At 39.6% G+C, this 18,187-nt stretch overlaps 3 protein-coding genes and 1 pseudogene across 3 annotated transcripts; 2 read left to right on the top strand and 2 right to left on the bottom strand.

The window, feature by feature from the left end:
• The first annotated feature begins 681 nt into the window (after nt 1–681).
• On the top strand, nt 682–1,832 carry LOC148740119 (uncharacterized). The gene is made up of 2 exons (XM_088749642.1): nt 682–1,099; nt 1,227–1,832. The coding sequence occupies exons 1-2, from the start codon at nt 761–763 to the stop codon at nt 1,830–1,832; spliced, it is 945 nt and encodes a 314-aa protein (XP_088605768.1). The 5' UTR covers nt 682–760.
• A 524-nt stretch (nt 1,833–2,356) lies between these two features.
• On the bottom strand, nt 2,357–4,264 carry LOC111332203 (uncharacterized). Its single transcript, XM_088750320.1, has 2 exons — nt 3,923–4,264; nt 2,357–3,731 (listed from the first exon to the last, which is right to left on the bottom strand). Exons 1-2 carry the CDS (start codon nt 4,140–4,142, stop codon nt 3,484–3,486), a joined length of 468 nt encoding a protein of 155 aa, XP_088606446.1. The 5' UTR covers nt 4,143–4,264; the 3' UTR covers nt 2,357–3,483.
• Nucleotides 4,184–7,705, top strand: LOC148740118 (uncharacterized; annotated as a pseudogene).
• Nucleotides 7,706–11,555: 3,850 nt separating this feature from the next.
• Nucleotides 11,556–16,340, bottom strand: LOC148740117 (adhesion G protein-coupled receptor D1-like). Its single transcript, XM_088749641.1, has 6 exons — nt 15,660–16,340; nt 15,267–15,525; nt 14,715–14,858; nt 13,960–14,086; nt 13,004–13,155; nt 11,556–11,683 (listed from the first exon to the last, which is right to left on the bottom strand). Exons 1-6 carry the CDS (start codon nt 16,338–16,340, stop codon nt 11,556–11,558), a joined length of 1,491 nt encoding a protein of 496 aa, XP_088605767.1.
• Nucleotides 16,341–18,187: the final 1,847 nt, after the last annotated feature.

Raw genomic sequence — 18,187 nt, 5'->3', positions numbered from 1 at the left:
GCCAGTTTTGAACGCCATCTTGACCGAGAAGGTTCTGAATTTTGATCACTGGGGGCTACTTCTTCGTTGCCACGGTAATAAAACGACCAATCAGAGACCACAAAATAGTCGTAGCTGGCCTGGTTGCTTATGATTAAAATGTCGGACGAAGAGAGTTTCTCAGAAGACTTAGTTTCTTCACTGAAAGTTAACTGTTCCACACTTTTTCACGGATTTTACCACTCTGAAAGCCGAAATAAGGTGCAGCGGATCTTAAATAATCCTAAAGGCTCATCAAAATATCATCATTTTTGTAGTTAAAGTCATTATCCAAGACACAAATAAAAATAAACGCATTTCCAGAGAAAAAAAAAAGATAAATTGTTGTTGTTTACCCAAACTAAAACCGATTTTTCCAAGGCTTTCGAACTCATGTTAACACAAATCCAGCCATTCACGGTAATTTGGCGGTACTTTCGGGTAAGTGCGTTGCATACATAGTTTTTTGGCGCGATTTACTGATATTCATGGGATGCAGCATCTATGTTCGATGTAGTTTCCACTCTGTTTTCTTGGCAAATTTGTATTATTTCGATGTTCTCTTTACGTTTCACTTTCGAGGAAATCGGCGTTTTTCTTCTCTGAATTACTCATTTGGAGTCTACAACCCATAAACGGCAGAATATTTTGGATGTGGATTTGTGCGTATAGACCCATTTCAGATGTGACGTCATGACACGTGATCTCACGAACTGGAGGACAACTTCAAGTTTGTTTACAAATGGCAGCACGAGGCAGTACAAAGCGAGGGTTTTTACCCGGGTATTTCGAGGGCTTGCAGTTGAAAGACGCTAAGGAAAGGTATTTAGAGAAGTTGAAAGATATTGACGGAGAAGATCCTTACAAAATTCCGCGAAACTCGTGGATAGATGATGTAGATTCTTGGCCGAACGTGACATACATACACGTTGGAATGTATCTCCTGTTCAAGAAAAGTCCTTACACTGAAGATCAACTAATGAACTACAAGAGCTTGGATTGCTATCAAAATTTTGCGAACGGATGGGTGCAGGAAATTTTAAGCAAGAAATTTGGCGAGAATCGTCTCTTAATTGCGAAGGTAAGATACAAGAACTGCAAATTTGATCGTGGCATGTGCATGTGATCATGGCAACAACCATGACTTAATGTTATCGCAGTTGCTTTTCCAAGCAAGTTTACTTATGCCTTCAATGTTTGATCTTTAGGTTAATCATTCTCAGAGGATGTCGGAAAAGCCCCTTACCCCCTGGGTGGTTTGCGAAAAGCCAGGGAAAGTGGTTTCTGCCCACTGTGACTGCATGGCTGGCCTGGGTGAGAGCTGCTCTCATGTTGCTTCACTGTTGTGGGCTATTGAAGCTGGATGTAAACGAAGGGATTCTCTGACAGTCACAGAAAAGAAAGCCTATTGGGTTCTTCCATCAGCCGTGAAATCTGTGCCTTATTCCAGAGTAAAAGATATCAAATTTTCTAAAACTCCTTCCAGTGCTGCTTCAGTCATCAAAGAATCATCTGTTGGAGCCCCTTCAGAGGCTGAACTTACTGAATTTTTTAATAACATCAATAAGTGCCCTTCTAAGCCAGCTATTTTGTCCCTAATTCCTGACCATGCAATTTTCTATGTTCCAAAGTCTCTAACTCCTGATCTACCTGATGTGCTGTCCAATTTGTATGATGAAAGCCTAGCTAATGCAGACTACCCAACTTTACTGGAAAAGGCCAACGAAATAGTTGAAGAAATTCAAGTCACTAAGAAACAACAGGCATTGGTGGAGGAAAGGACTCGAGATCAGGCAGACTCGAGACTTTATTGATGCTAAATTGTAAATAGCAGTAAGGTTTTGATCCTTCGTATTTTTTTTTTCAACAGGTCCAGTTGCAGCTGATGTGCACAGATTTGAAATATATTGATTTTGTTGTTTGACTAAAAAGGGTCTTTTTATTGAGAGAATTTTTCCAGACAAATTGTTTTGAGAGGAGAAGGTTCCTAAAGCAAAAGAGTTTTTTGTCCGAGCAATTTTACCTGAGGTTATTGGCCGATGGTACTCGAGACCAGTCACATCTTCGGCAGATGGGTCTGCTACAGTGGAAGGGGGGAATGTTAATGAATTTTGTTATTGTAGGGGTGAGGAACATGGGCAAATGGTTGGATGTGATGATGGAAGGTGCAGCTATCAGTGGTTTCACTTGGAATGTCTAAAATTAAACACGTTTCCAAAATCAAATACATGGTACTGTCCAGATTGCCAAAAGCGACGAAAAGGGAAATCTATGCGAAGCGAGTAGGCAGTTACAGCATGGGTGGAATCTCAAGTTAACAATGCTGACAATATTTGAGTAATTTTTTTTTAAACAGATAAAACCAACCCAAGAACTTCTGCATTTTTCTATCATGAGATTCAAATACACCTTTTTGTGAACTAGTTAAAAATTGTTGTGTGGAAATTTAAGATAAGGCTAATATTAAAGTGTTTAATCAAATGGAACTACTGAGTCACACATATTCACTAGGGCACAACAACTTGTTACGATCTTATCTAGGGTAGTTACATCCCCATTGCGTACAGTGATAAAATCAATTGTCTGAGTAGCACTCAGAATGCTATATTTCTTTCGAATAATTCCAATGACCCTCTCCACATGAATGCGAACATTTGCTATCCTGCGGGTTTGCTCCACCTCAATTCCACTGAGTTGCTTTTTCCCTTTTGTAAAACCGGGAATCTTGATTGTAGAACAAAATAATCCCACAGACTCTTGGATATCAAACCCCCTGTCGGCAAGAATGACATCCCCTGGGTTAAGATGATCTAAAAGCCCACTATTTTCTGTAAGGTGCTTGTGACTAACCCTCCCACCCCACCCTCCTGAAATAAAACTTACAGTACCTTGGGGAGTAATACCTATAAGATACTTCACAGTATTATGGTGTTTATATGATGAAAAGGTCTTGGCCCTTGCAAGAGGATTCAAAGGGCAGTCCAGAAATATTTCAAAACAGTCAATGATAACGATACAGTTTGGGCAGTGCTTGCGGAAGTCCATTGGTAGGGTTTTACGAAGAGCATCCCTGTCAGACCAGATTATCAAAGGTTTAAGCCTTTGGTAAAGTACATCAACAACATGCAGAAATGTGCGAGACACAGTAGCCTCACTAATGCCCCCAAACCTGTACCCCAAGTCCCTCCCTGTCAAATTTAACCTCATGCGAATTAATCCAAGTAAAACTTTTTGAAAGGGGCTTAAAATCCCTCTTGATGATTTCAGGTCTGGACTAGAATTCTTAAGAAAATTAAACAAACATAACAAAAGTGACCAATTTGGCAGCCCGGTGTAAAATAAAACCTTGTCATTGTCTTCTTTAAAAGAGTCCTCATTGAGGGAGTTCATTCTCAACTTTTCTTTGAGTGTAGCATTTTCCTTCTCTAAACCTGATATATAAGCACAAGTAATTTCCGTTTGGCACTATTTCACTGTGGGTTCTTCAATAATGGGTGCATCTTCATCTCCATCTTCAATGCCATCTGATGGTTGGTGACAGGACAATTCTAGCAGAGCACTAGCACATTCACTCCTCCTTCGCTTTTCAATCCTTCCTTGTGATCTTTCATATCTTTCGTTGCTAGTCACTGAAACGCCACGGAAATCATAACCAAGATTCTGATTTGGTGCCCAGTCCGGGTTTTCCTTATCATAAATCGACGACGGTTTTCCTATGTAGATGGGAATGAGATCAAACAACTGCCATTCGGAACATATACAAACGAAGACAACGCTTAACGCTTTCAATCGTGGGCATAAAACTGAAGTGTGTGGAATCGAGAGCTGAGCGAATAAAGTTCAAAATCACCAAAACCGATCATTATGCCTCGTGATTTGTGGTATAAAGTACATTTATACAAACCTGAAATAAAATGGTCCCCGCAAACTCTGTGAAATACACTGGGATCAGCCCCTAGATCTTCTCTTCGGATCCTGGAGAGCCAAGTCGCTCTACGTTCGATGCTTAAAGCTCGCTTTTTAGCGTTCGATCTGGTCACAATTGCAGGTATGCGAAAATAACTTTTGTCCTTTTCTCTGTTAGAACGGTTTGAGCAACCAAATACCGCACAAAAGTTCACCATGACAGGAACAATCCAACAATAAATTCACTTCAGCCTCAAGCATGTGCTATTTGATTACAACTGTTTGTCCTCCAGTTCGCGAGGTCACATGTCATGACGTCATATCTGAAAGGGGTCTATTGCTGTTAGGCAGAGCTTTTTAAAACCAAATGGCAAGATTGAATATAATCAAGAACTATGTTGGAAAAGGTATCTAAGTCAGTTCCAAGGTCCTCACAGTGATCGATTTGCAGTAGCAGAAAAGAAATACTTTCACAAGCGCTCAAGGGCCTTTCCCTTCACTTTAAGAGGTGGAAAACAAAGGATAAAAGCCAGTACATTGAGCACTTTAGCCAACAGAACTGGGAAAGTCTTCCTGAGCTCGAGAAAAAACAGCATGAACGAATGAAGTCAAGGTGGTGCTGTACACCACTATTCTTTTCAGTCTTTATTTCCATCATGGGGAAAAAATAATTCTTTTAATTTACAGCAAGCCATAAAAAAAAACGCAGAATCATGTTTAAAGGCCTTCAAATGCTGCAAATGTGAAACCCACATTAAAGGCTAGTAAACAAGCAGCAACCAAAATCTATGAAGACATCAATGGTCCATTTCAAGAAATTTTTGGCATGTCCTTTGCAAAAGCACAGACAAAGACTCCTGGGCTGTGTTTAAAAGAAAAATAATCTCAAGCTGAACTACGGAAACAACGAAGGGAAAAATTGAGGACTGAGAAGAAGCAAATAGAGGAACAATGCTCAAACCGGGACTGTGACACCATGCTGGCCACACGGCAGACGTACAGGCAGCGACAGGAACAGCGTCTTGCTCTATTCTTTGAAACACCAGAGGATGCAGAGAATAGATGTGCCAAATGGAAAAGCTTAGAAGACCAGGGCCTCCTTAAAAGAAAGCGTCACTCGCCAAAGCCAGAAGATCTACAGTTTGACAAGGATGGGCTTCTGCAAGAAGTTAAAAAAATGAAGGATGGAGAGAGGGTTAGCATTATATTTTAACTGGTATTTATTGTAAGTTTACTTTGCTAGAATGGATTCAAGTTATGTATTAGCAGAGCTCAACCAGACAAGCAACAGAAAATTAATTAATTTGATTATTCATTTAATAAATTATAACATACACTTAAGGACTCTTAATAGTCTCACCATTCTATATGACCATATCATATATTTAAAAAAATGGACTAAGCATTTAAATCAGTGGACCAATTCAATGCAGTATACATTTACAACAAGAAGTTGATTTTTGTCCATAAACTTATCTAATCCCTAGATCTGTTTTTTCCTGTAAAGATAAATTACTCTGAACTTGCCCGCCAATATGGAGTGATGCAGCAAACAAAGTTGGGGAACATGGTTGTGAAAGAGTTCTTAGAAACCAACAATGTACAACTCTCCAGATTGAAAAAGTTTCGGGAAAAAACTCCTGCTGCCAGACGGAGGCTGAACCAAATGCAGGGTGGAGAGATATCAGTGCCACTACCAAGCACAAATGATCAAATAAGGGAAAAATTAAGGGTAGGAAGTGTTTTGTAACGTTTGGGGCATCAATTTTATCCATGAAAATAACTAGCATAATGGCTTTTCTATATATAGTTTAAACCTGATTTGAATCAAGAATATTATATTTAGTGAACAATTGCCTTTTCTAATATTATCACCCCTATTGCAAGCTCAGTCCTTGTTGATTATGGAAACATATTAAGTACATATTGGGATGATTGTCAATTCTAATCATTGATTTCCCTCGTACATCTGTAGGTTTTTCAATATACAACCCTTTATAACAACTCAATCATAAAAAAATCCCTGCACTATTATTTGGAAAAATATGGCATTGCATGGAAACCAAGCTGGTTACAGATTAGCCATGCCAAAGGCTTATATACAGCTGTTAAGAAAGTCAATGAATGAAGAATATATTACATAATTATCTTACATATTTCACTTTATTTGCAGAGTAAAATTGAAAGTGGAGAGTATATTCTTGGGGAAATGATTGTACCCCAAACATACAAGAAAGTTGTCCTTGATAAAGACAGGACTATCAAGACAGAACTGTTCAATGTATCAGGTCGAAAAATACTGCTGTCAGACATCCGAGACAGAACACTCAAGCAACATGAAAAGTTAGGACTCATGCATGCCCGAACCGATGAAGATTATGCTGCTATGACCAAAGAACAAGTTAAAATAAGGATTGCACAACTAAATGAACGTACTAATTGCCCTGAAACTGCAACTTTGGATGACTTGAAAAACTATTTGAAACGTGTTGAGAGGACAAGACATCTTATGGTCTGGGCAGACAACTCGACCCTTTTAAACCATGGGTATCTGTTATTGACTGTGAATGCTGTGTACGACGAGGCACTTTACTTCAAATAAAGAAATGGAAGACAAAGGAAAAGGAAATGTTGATGTACAGTCGCTTGTAGAACGGCCACAAGTTTACATCCTGGCAAGATGTGGATCAGCAGAAGCTGAACAAATAGCATAATTATATAAATACCAGGAAGGCATGTTTGGAAGGCCTGAAAAAGAAAGTGGTGACATTAAATGGAGTTCAAATCACAGATATCATGAGACTTTTTCATGGTGATGGACCACAGCAGGAATTTGAGAGTGGTGAACAGAAGGGTGGAAATGCTGGTTGTTCGGGCTGCAGTGGTGATGCTAAAAAGTACAAGTCTTTAACTGTTTCACTTTCTAAACCCTTCTTATCACTGACAGATCGTTTAACGAAAGTTATTCAAGGGCCTGCAGGCAAAAAGAAGAGAAATGGGGGCCTCAAATCCTTCAAAAGTCTATGCTTGGAAGAGTTAAGAGAGGAATGCCAAGCAAGGGGGCTACCTACAGATGGCAAGAAGAAGGATCTTGAAGAGACCTTGAAAGAGGAAATGGGGGAATTCAAAGGGTGCCAGCAATGATGTTCTTTGATCAGGAAAGGACACTGGAAGAAATCAATTTGGGTATAAATTTGAGTTTTTGCTACATAAAAGAATTGCTACCACAGTGACTAAAAGAATGAGATTTGGAGAAAATCGCTTGGTCTGTTTCACTGCATTTAGCGATGTTTAATTACATGTAGCATTAACATTTAAATGATAAGATCTAGGAAATCAATATTTTTTTTAGCAAATGCAAGGGTACTAAGCAGTACAGATTTATACCCTGACACACTTAAAATGTGTGCAGTAAAACTGTTTCAAGCTCTGCAATAGCACACACTAGACACATGAATTGATGAAAATACACAAACAATTATGAACTAAGTCATGGGTCTTGCAGTCAAATTAAAATGTACAAGTATATACACGAAATGTTAACTTTTATGGTTACTTTACAGGAAGCTATGAAGTCTTACCTACAGAACCTCTTCATGATGTGAAAGAGCAGATCTGTAATGTCCTCACTGAACTTCCAGCCCACTTGGAGAGGGATGAAAGTGATCACTTTCAAAGCATCATCAAGTGCACCTTTGCTGATAAAAAGAAACTCCGTGGCTGTGATTATCGCCTAGCAGCTGTCGTCGTGGCTCAGTATCTGAGAGGTAAGGTCAATTAATACTTAATATTCCTGATCTTAATTAACTCTGCACACAGTTGTGACACTTTGGCTTTGAAAAATTTTATTTCCCCAGTCAGATCTCAAGATTCTACCCGAGCTGTCAGCAAATTTAAACGTTCTCTTACAAAAGCTGACAGCAAATTGTACAGTCATGTAACTAGAAAAAGTGCAGTCTCAACCTCCATAAAATATAAAAATACAATTTTCATAAAATATATTTATACAGTTTTCTGCATAATTGTTAAGATTGTGTTAATTCTCAACAGTAATTCTGACCTGAGTAGTCATGATGCCTTTTTTAGCTTGCATGTACCATTTATTTATTTAGTTATTTATTGATTCATTCATTTAACTTTATTTGTATGTGGGTAAAGCATCAGGACTTAAAGTAAATACTAAAATACCATACATGTCTATAGCACTGATTTCTAAAATAAATCATTCAAACTTTATGATAGAATCGCATAGCTTAAAGTAAACACGCGCTCTGATAGGTCAATACGTCAACCGGAAGAGAGGGTATTTAGCGTAGAATCGCACTAACGCATGAAGCGATATAGCTGACGTGAGTCGCGAGCAAAAATTATTGTTACGAACGTAATTAACGTAAATACAACTAGTGCTACGAAAATATGAACGAATATGAACAAATTTATAGAAAACGAATGTCTTCCAAATTTTTAATTGAAATTGAAATTTTTAGAAAATTGGAGGAAACCACTCACGCCCAAAAGTACGAGAAAACGCATAGCGAAAAATCAAATGCCAGAGACGAGGGAAGAAAGCCAAATGATAGTTCTCGCCGAGGAAAACCAAACAAGCGTTACGAAAGAAAACCAAAACAGGTATCAATGCCGAAAAGGGTCAAGCATCTTTTCCCGAAATCCAAACCATTGTAGCCTATACAGACGACGAACTGGCCTCTTTTAGATACAACATGGTTTCAAAAAACACTAGACGGCAAATTCACAAATTCGAGTGGTCGCAAAACTGTCATCCAAGCGCTCAGTGATGATTTCGACCCAGTGGAGATCTCAGAGCTCACTGGCCACTCCAATCCGGAATCCATATCCAGATACAGCCATAATCCTCTGGAAAAACGGCGGCGAATGTCGAATAAGTTGGCCGGTTTCAACCCACGCCAAGCACGACAACTACCAACGGCTATTCAAGTCATGCTTTACGGGAGATTGTTCTCAATAGCTCAGCCACGCCAAGCAACACAGCAGCTACTAGTGACCTTGACAGCAATGCCAGTCGTTCTAGTTACCTGATGGCAGGAGCAGTTGGCGGAATGTTTACTGGAGTAACTTTTAATAATTCTCCAGTAACTATTTCCATAGACTTTCAGTCCAGCATTGACACCAACGAGCGACTCCCTGCGATGAAAGAAAAACAGTTAAAATTGTGACTTTGAACTGAACTGTTTTTCGCCAGAGTTTACCGAGAAACTCCAGTCTTAATCATTATGTTTTGAATACACTTTTTTTTACAACTGTAAAGCACTTATCGGTTTTTTGAAGATCTTGTTTTGATACCGGAACGCTTGAAATTTTCATTTCGCTTGAGGATTTGACCATTCAGTTGTTGATTGTCGGCGCCAAATTTTGCCAAGTTGAGTGGTAGCAGGCAAATCTCTGTCTTAAATAACTCCGTATTGTGTACTTTTAGTTTTTTTGCTGAAGATTGTAAAATGTGAGGCACCGCTTTCTCCACGAGTTTGAAATAAAAGTGGTTTTCATTCTGAAAATATCTTGTTCCTTCTATTCGCTAGATATTGACACCTGACTTTGAAAGGGTTTCCATCGTTTGCGCACTGGCGTGGCGCACAAAAATACAAAACATCTGGTTTCGCCCAGTGATTTGGTGGCTTTAGCTATGTGATTCAATAAAAATCACGAGGTACAATTAACAAATGGTAAACAGCACAGCGTACATTATTGAGTTATGGATGCACGCGGGAGGTTGCTAAGCACGAAAGAAGCGTAAGAGTCGCTCGAGGCGATAGCCGAGAGCGACTCTAGCTTCTTGAGTGCTTAGCAAACCTCCCAAGTGCATCCATAACTCAATAGAGTATGCTGTGGTGTTTACCATTTGTTTTATAACATAACATTGATACATTGTAGCTAAAGAGTTCCCTTTTATTTAACAAATCTTGCGTGACCAGAAAAAACAAGCGCGCACGGAAAAATAGTCTTTGCATTTGCTCACGTCAGCACCGTACACCCATGGGCAAATGGGGGACGCTAAATTGACCAATCAGAGCGCGTGCTTTACTTTGGTTATGTTATAATTAAAATTGTCGACGGTTCAAACGTGAGCGACTTACCTTGCTTTTCATTCCCTTAACAATGACAGTTCTGACAGTTGACTTTAAAATGGCTTTCTTAAGGGCGCGCGTACGGAATAAAAACAAACAATAACATTGTCGTTTTAATTTCTTGTTTTCTTATCTTTATTCAGTTATGCGATTCAAGAAAAATTCACTACCTGACTCGTAAATTTCACTTAAAATTTCACTTCAAAAACCGATATCGCACTCATCGCTTCGCAATTCGTGCGATATCGGTTTTTCGCGTGAAATTTAACGTGGAATTCACGAGTCAGGCAGTGAATTTTTCTATAAAATATGAACTAACCTTCGAAAATTGTTTTAGAATATAGCTAGCAGAGTCGCGCAATCAAATTCATTATACGTAAGCGTGCTCAAAATCCCGATAGTGCACGCTGATAGCGTCAGCAAATCCGACTTCGCCAGAAATTTTTTTTTTGCGCGAGCGGCCATTGCTAGTGCGGGGAAAAATAATACATTTCGCGACAATAGTGGATACAAACAGAAACTCGGCCTGCCAGTCCGAAAACGAAGACAATGTTTCGACCTTTTCCCATGGGCTAGAGTTCTTAAATGAGGCAGAAAAAGAGAAAAACAAAGCAAAAGGAGACTCGGCATCAGCGCCGTCACGATTCGCTTCAACTGACATTGTTGTCCGTTTTTCGCGTCGCATTTGATGCACAATTCCACCGGCTATGTTCTAAAACAATTGGTTCATGCTTTCAGCTGTGCACTATCGAGTTATGGAGCTCGTGGGAAGTTTGGAGAGCACTCAAGAAGCTAGAGTTGCCCTCGGCTATCGCCTCGGGCAACTCTTACGCTTCTTTCGTGCTCTCCAAACTTCCTGCGTGCTCCATAACTCGATAGTGCACGCTAAAGCATGAACCAGTTGTTAATTAGAATGCGCTAAATGTTCAAACGGCGCATTTTGAAAGTAACTACACAGCGTTGCCCGACATCTTAAAATGCAACTCAAATTTAGCAAGAAATAAAACGTGTGGCTTACAAATAGCCTTTGATTTGGTTTTATAGGCTTCCCCTTTTTAACACAGCTCACGTTCTGGTTTAAACTGCGATACGACTTGAGTATAGCCATGATGCGTGCTGAGAGGCGTCGTTAGGTCAGTGCAAGGCAGCAAGGTTACCAAGCAAAACTGCAGTATCTGTTGTCGAAGTTTGAACGAACTTGAAGACGAAACAGTTTTCACAAAGTTACGTTACCCTTTGGAATGTATAAACGTGATTAGTTACTGTTATAGTTTAACTCCTACTTTTTAAAGGCAGAGATGAAATTATTTGGACTCTGAAGCCTTCTTTTCCTTTGATTACTACGATACGTTTTGATGTAATAAGTATCGTCGTCAGTCATGGGTTTGCAGGATGACAATGATGTTTGCACATCAAAACTTGTTTTACAATTTAAAGCGATAGGCGTTTTTCTCAAATATTTGATTTATTTGCCGCACTCTTTCATAGGCAATGGTATTAATATCTTGAAATCTGTCGAGGGGTTCCTCAGTTCCCCCGCGCAAGCTCTCCCTGGTCCTCCACTGGCACAGATGGACATGTTTCCCTTGTGAATTGCTGTTTGTACATTGTGAAGATGTGCTTCTTCACCACAAACGAAAAGCAAATAAGCACACCTGTCAAAAGGGAAAAACGAAGATGATAAATATAAAAGCGAAGTACCAAAGTTTGATATAAAAATGAATACCAAGGTTATCAATGGTCAATCAGATCTAGGTAATGCCTGTGCAGGGTGATGGAGCGATATAGATAGATAGATAGACTGGTTTTATTATTAAAATAACATCGAAGTAAAATACTGAATTGCGCAATTTTTACAAGCTACTACAGTACAAATATAATATATGATGACTTAAAGTTCTATTAAAAGTTCTATTACATCTCAACTTGGGTTGGTTACAGCCGCACCCTTCACGAAAAACGAATTAGCAAAACGCTTTTTCTTGGCTGCTGGTACATTGTACGTTCTTTGGCGCCTTAAATTATAATAAGGGCTATGGGCCTCAGGAATTAAGTAATGTAGTTTACTGTTCTGATTCTCGCTGATTCGTCTAAATAACGACTTTGTGATGTCTTCGTGATGTTCCCTGATAGAAGTCAAACAGGCGCGCTCTAACGCTTCCCCGTACGGCATTCTAGGAAAAATACACGCCAGAGCTCGTTTCTGAACTCTTTCTAACTCTGACTGTAAGTGCTGAGGTAGAGAATAATGGAACACAGGGCAAGCGTAGTCAAGGGAGGATCTAATACATGCGAAGTAGTAGGCAACAAGATCTTCGGCTGGAACACGCGCACGTTTAAGTTGAACAAGGAAATAAATTTTCCTAGCTGCTTTCTTAACTAAACTATCTACATGATCGTTCCATGTTAGTGTTTTGTTGATGGTAAGGCCAAGAAGCTTGCTAGAAGTAGTTGCTTGGATCTGAATCCCATCAACTATAACTGGGTCGAAATGTTCCGTATAAGGTACTTTTGGATCTCCTGTACACGTTGGAGGGGTTATGTCAGGTACCATGGCTTCTTCGGAACACGGTGGAGGGGTTATATCTGGATATCAGATACCATAGATCCCCTGGGGACTACAATGGGAGAATGAACAGGGGCTCCGAGTCTGAAAGAGGGTCCCTGACATGTTCAGTACTTATGACCATGTCCCTAGGTGTCACAAGGATCCAATAGCACCTCGAAGGAAGCAAATAAACTTCTTGCACAGGAATGTGCGAATCACTTAGTCAAGATAGTTTAAGGTTCGCATCTGGTCTTGTTGAGAGAAAATCCCCGACCAACCATCACACACCAGAGGAGGAAACCGAAACTTGAGCGAACAGATCGACAGAGCTTTTCAGATTTCTCTAGGTGTACTCAAGGAAAGTTCACAAATAGTGAGTAAAATCTCTAAAACTTAGAGAAAACAAGTGAGTGATCGGTCATCTTACCTTGAAAGCTATTGATTATGACGAATGGGTATTCGATGTATGGTGTGGGATAGAAAGGCAACACCAATCTTAGAATCCAGGAGATGCCCATGACAGTCGTCAATTTCAGCACGATCAGGGGAAGGTGTCTTTGATGAGAGGCGGCTATGTGGCTCTTACACAAAGAAATTAGTAATTTAGACATAGCTGAACAACGTGTGCGCATGCCTTAAGTTTTACCGCAGAAAACAGATTTTGAGTTGTTCGCATGGTTGATTTGCTATTCTGTTGCATCGTGGCGTTGTTTTCCTTGCCGCTTCTCTTTTACAGAACAACTTCCAAAGACTTTGTTCACACCCAAAAAAGTTTGGAAAATTAATTTTCTCTTTACAAACTCTGGAAATACGAAAATGCCCTTAACGACAACAAAATGCTAGGTTTTAAATGTCAACCCTTATTACTTTCCGCTGATTTGGCTAAATTTTAGACCTCGCACGCTTGAGCCTGCGTTGTTGACCGCATACACTCTGACAAAGCATTTCGTTATTCAGACCTGTCAGCGATTTACGGTCAAAAGGTAGTATGTTTCCACAGCCACGCATTACAATACAATATTTCATTTACTCCTGATAACCAACTCCAGACACTGTTAATTTTATGGTTTGTTTTTTATTTCGATGTTGTTTTTTTTTTTTTTTTATATTTTACATATTTTTATATATTTTATATATTTTATATTTTATATATTTTCTATATTATTAATTTTTTTATATTTCTTACGTGTATATATTCCATTCACTTGACCATGACCGAAGCACGGTCGAAACGTCGTCTTTTACCGTTGATTTTTATCGTCAAAAGTTTTAAGAAACCCTTGCTTATATGTTTTTGTTTTGTTGTTTTTATTTGTGTTGTGTTTTGTCTCTTGTTATTGCTGTTGTTGTTCTTTGCATTCAAACTTATAAACTTGTACCTGCCCTTGTAGCTTGATGAAGACAGTTGTCCGAATCAAAGCCACGATGTTGACGGAGATCATCACGGAGACAGGAAATTCAACAACGTTGGCGCGGGCCGGAAGTGAAAGCTGACATCCTTCTTCAGGAGCTGCGAGGCAAAAATAGTTTAAAGCTGATAAGAGAAATAAAAGGAGGAAAATGCCACAGGTTCATTTTTCACGCTTGTAAGAACAGACTTGGAACAGTTACTTTTATTGCAGCCCTCTGATGAACAATCTAACTGACAGCCCCGTCCCCGACCCAAAGGGAGAAGGGGTGGAACCCAGCCTCCCCCTCCCAACTTTTGTCCCATCTTATAATTAGCTGAGCACCAGTTCTCATAGTACGATTTACAACTGTAGATAAAAATGATGATTAATGTATATCAAGTATGCTGCAAGGGCTCGTGAAATCATCGGAGCATCTGACTATTTTAGAATATTTCTTCGTGTCTAAAATTGGCTTGTACTCATTTCACACCCCGTTTTATCTGCAGAACCACCATGCTAAAAGAGGATTAAGAAAAACTCCATGAGAAGGAGATAGATTATACTTCACTACGCCCTCAATGGCTAATATCTAGCAAATATTCTAAAAATGTGACTTGCAGGTAAATGAACAGCTACCACACTCGCACTCATAGTGAGGAAGAGAGACCCTGGATATGGGGTTGCATTTTTTCAGTGTCGAGCTGAAACCTTCATGTTGCGGGTATCTACCTCTGAGGGATGACTTACCATAACGGATTTGTCCAGTGTTGGTCAATTGTAGAGCTACGTAAATTTCCACGAGAATGAAGGGAACTCCCCAACAGATTATACGGTATCGAATGTGGGTTTTCCTGTGTCTGGCAATGACCCCAGAGTTTGACGGGCTCACATCTGCCAGTACTGTTTACTCTGATTAAATTAATATGGTCCAAAATACACTGGCGATTCTAGGCTTTTAAAAAATCATCACACTTGTAATCATTTGACAGACAGCCTCAATAGCAAAATGGATCCATGGTGCTCCAACTAAGTTAATAAGTCATGCCGAGGATCTGTCTGTTACAAATGACTAAATGGCTAAAATGTTTACCACGGTGAATTTGGATGGGAAGCCGGGTCAGCAGGGTTCAAGCCTTAGTCAGGTCAAAGTCTTGTAAAATGAATTCCCCGCCACTAAGGAGTGTAACTAAATGGCAAGGAACTATCAAAGAACCTGAAGAATTGAAAAACTGGTAAGAGGAAGGAGTGGGGGGCTAAGGGGTAGCTTATCGCTCGTAGGAGCAGCTGAAGGACACCTACCTGGGCTGGAGAAAGTTTTCTGTGTGTCATAGGCGATTATGCTCATCCATAAAAAGACAGTCAGGATAAAATAATTCAGCAAGATTCCCATCATGGCACAGACTGCTGACGAAACAACGTCCGGGTCTGTTGCAAAGTACACTGACTGCCTGGCTATCATCGTTGATAACAAATGCATCACTCTTTGACCAGGAAAGGTCCTTAGCTCAGCAAACAAGAAATAAGTCATAATCAGGCACAGGAGAGCGATTGTGGTGTCCTGTGGACATCCGGGACTATACACAGTGGTCAGGTGACCGAGAGAGTGTGCGTGTATGTGAGAAAGAGCGGGAGTTCGATGGGTGACGGTGTGTTGTTCGAGTTATTGACCTTAGTGGCTTCTAGGAATATTACAGCGATGATTGACAGGGAGAAACCAACATAAGTAACCACAACCAGTGTTAGAGATCGCAGTTCTGGTTTTCCCTCATCTCCACCAGACCTTCTCATACTAGGGATGTACTTAACCGAAATGCTAACGCACAAAATGACTGTTTGTTTCACTACGTTGTAACTACCATTCGGATAAGTCTTTTGGAGAGGGTGAAGTAAAATAGAATCGTTGCTCAAGACTTGGAACTCGTTATGTGAGAAGTGGAGACCCTGACAATTCGCGGGCGTGTTTGTGTAATTTTTTTTCGGTGACTGAGGGAAAGTCGGAAGTGGCATGCATTTTTCTCTGAAAGGATCGTAGTACTCAATAAGCGACATTGTGTTTTTTCTAGGTTGCTTAACATATATAGAAATGTACGCATGTGTCCCAACCGGGATGACTTTCCAAGATGCACCAACAGGGGAAGATCGAATGTCATGAAGACTTAATTTAGGTTTCAACATAGAGGAGATTTCTAAGCTCCATAGATGAAGATCTTTTGATTTTCCATGACAGATTGCGCAATACACGTTAGCGTAGGTGATATATTTGGCTATGTCCTGCACAGGTATGGTGGTCAGAGGGTCAGCGGTATAGTTGGTGGAGTAGCAGGAGTGCGCAGTGCCTGTATCCTCCCAAACTGAGGGACATTTAGCGACCATGAGGTATCCCTGGTCGAATTGGTTTGTATCTGACGGAGCTGTTCTGCAGGTTTGATAGGTCAGCTTCGAATTCTTAAGCTGACTTGTCACACTAGGTGTTAGCCTGAGATAATAAAATGCCAGATAAATTGCAACTCGAAACGCCCCATAGAAAAGAAAAAGTATGTACATTTACGTATATGTGCACGATCCTTCGCAGTAAAGCACTATTTGAGCAATAGTGAAAATCAGACCTGAAAAAAATTTCAGGCCTGAAATTTTTTTCAGGTCTGATTTTCACTATTGCTCAAATAGTGCTTTACTGCGAAGGATCGTGCACATATACGTTTCATAACCGCAGTTCATACATATGTTTCATATGTTTGTTGTTGTATGTACATTTAATAAGTAATGTCAATGTATTTAAAAACGGGGTGTATATATTATCTTAGCTTATTATATGGCTGTCTCTCACAAGGACTGGGAACTATCGAATTCACGAATTTGATTGGCTAAAATCAATATTGAAAGCGGTCTAGATTTTCCCATCTAGACCGGCATCTAGACCGGTCTAGAAAAAAAAGGTACAAAGAATATAAAAAATTGGCATATAATACACAGCCATATAATAAACATCTTATTAACCGAGCTAGGTCGGTCCGTATGGGAGAATCTTGACCTCGGTCGCTGGTACAGATCTCACTGCGTTCGGTCTGTACTGACGACCTCGGTCAAGATTCTCCCATACAGACCTCCCCCTCGGTTAATAAGAACTAAATATGTCATAATCAACACAGCAATCTCCAATTTCTTCACAAAGTTCATCACAGTAACTTTCTTCCCTAAGCGCGATGGTGTCCTTGCGACTATCAGGACACTTGATCAATGTTCCTATTACAAGTTGCTCATTTTATGCAATGTTTATCATCGCCATGTTCTTGCGTGAAGGTCTGAAGTTCTTCACAAAGCTCCCCCTGACCTGCCTGTAATAGTTGACAAGGGCCTGGGTCAGCATCAATGACGTGGAGAAACTTCCTGTTTGTAAATTAAACTCGGGAACAATGATCATAAAAATTGACAGGTACATCTGTCTATTTTGTTTCACTTCTCCGTAGTTCCATACCCACAAGAGAGGAACACAAACTGAATCAGCAAGATTCAATGTTATAACTTAATTTTACATTTTTTTTATCGTGTTTTCGGCTTTTACACGATTATAGGGAAAACTTGTCAAAAAATTGCAATATTTTTTATTAAAATTTTACTCAGAGACCCAAAGTAGACGCCGATAGTAAACCGACCAAGGTATATATAAACCATCTTCCGATGGTAAATCATAATTGTCTTTTAGATGGGGATCCTATGGAATCTGTTAATGAAGAAATATGGCACTTTAGTTTTTTAAGTTTAGTAGAACCAATGTAAAAGTATATTTCTACAAAAAAAAAAAACAAACAAACAAAACAAAACATAAAAAGAAAAGAAAACAAAACGAAGCTTTGTTTACCTTCATAAAATGAAGAGAAACTTGTGTTTCCCCTTCCATAGAATAGGCCACAAACGGCAAGAATAGAAATAAAACAGAGATATTGTTCCCATTGTAAAAGGCGGACGTTTCTTTGCAAACTAGATGAGCAGGAAGAAATACTAATAATACAAACTGCGATGTTTTACATGGATTTCCAGCCCTGAGAAAAGTCATAACAGCACAAATGTGTTTGTTATCGCCAATCAGCTTCTGACATGTCACTCGCCCATCGCACCATTAATATCACTTGTACTGATGGATTCTTCTAAACAAGGTTTATATTCAAAAGTATATATTCAAGGTATTTATAATAAACGCGAAAAGGTGTCGAGGAACTGAC

The sequence above is a fragment of the Stylophora pistillata genome, chromosome 2 (genome assembly GCF_964205215.1).
Source record: "Stylophora pistillata chromosome 2, jaStyPist1.2, whole genome shotgun sequence".
In the NCBI taxonomy this organism is placed as follows: domain Eukaryota; kingdom Metazoa; phylum Cnidaria; class Anthozoa; order Scleractinia; family Pocilloporidae; genus Stylophora; species Stylophora pistillata.
This window is presented reverse-complemented; position numbering and strand designations above follow the sequence as displayed.

Excerpts from the sequence above, each read along its gene's own strand:
- LOC148740119 (XM_088749642.1), top strand. The coding sequence starts at position 761 with ATGGCAGCACGAGGCAGTACAAAGCGAGGGTTTTTACCCGGGTATTTC. Across the intron at positions 1,100-1,226 it reads ATCGTCTCTTAATTGCGAAG|GTTAATCATTCTCAGAGGAT; the intron begins GTAAGATACAAG and ends TTTGATCTTTAG.
- LOC111332203 (XM_088750320.1), bottom strand. The coding sequence starts at position 4,142 with ATGGTGAACTTTTGTGCGGTATTTGGTTGCTCAAACCGTTCTAACAGA. Across the intron at positions 3,732-3,922 it reads CGGGGACCATTTTATTTCAG|GAAAACCGTCGTCGATTTAT; the intron begins GTTTGTATAAAT and ends CCATCTACATAG.
- LOC148740117 (XM_088749641.1), bottom strand. The coding sequence starts at position 16,340 with ATGGTCGCTAAATGTCCCTCAGTTTGGGAGGATACAGGCACTGCGCAC. Across the intron at positions 14,859-15,266 it reads GAAAACTTTCTCCAGCCCAG|ATGTGAGCCCGTCAAACTCT; the intron begins GTAGGTGTCCTT and ends CAGTACTGGCAG. Across the intron at positions 14,087-14,714 it reads CACTGGACAAATCCGTTATG|CTCCTGAAGAAGGATGTCAG; the intron begins GTAAGTCATCCC and ends TTTGCCTCGCAG.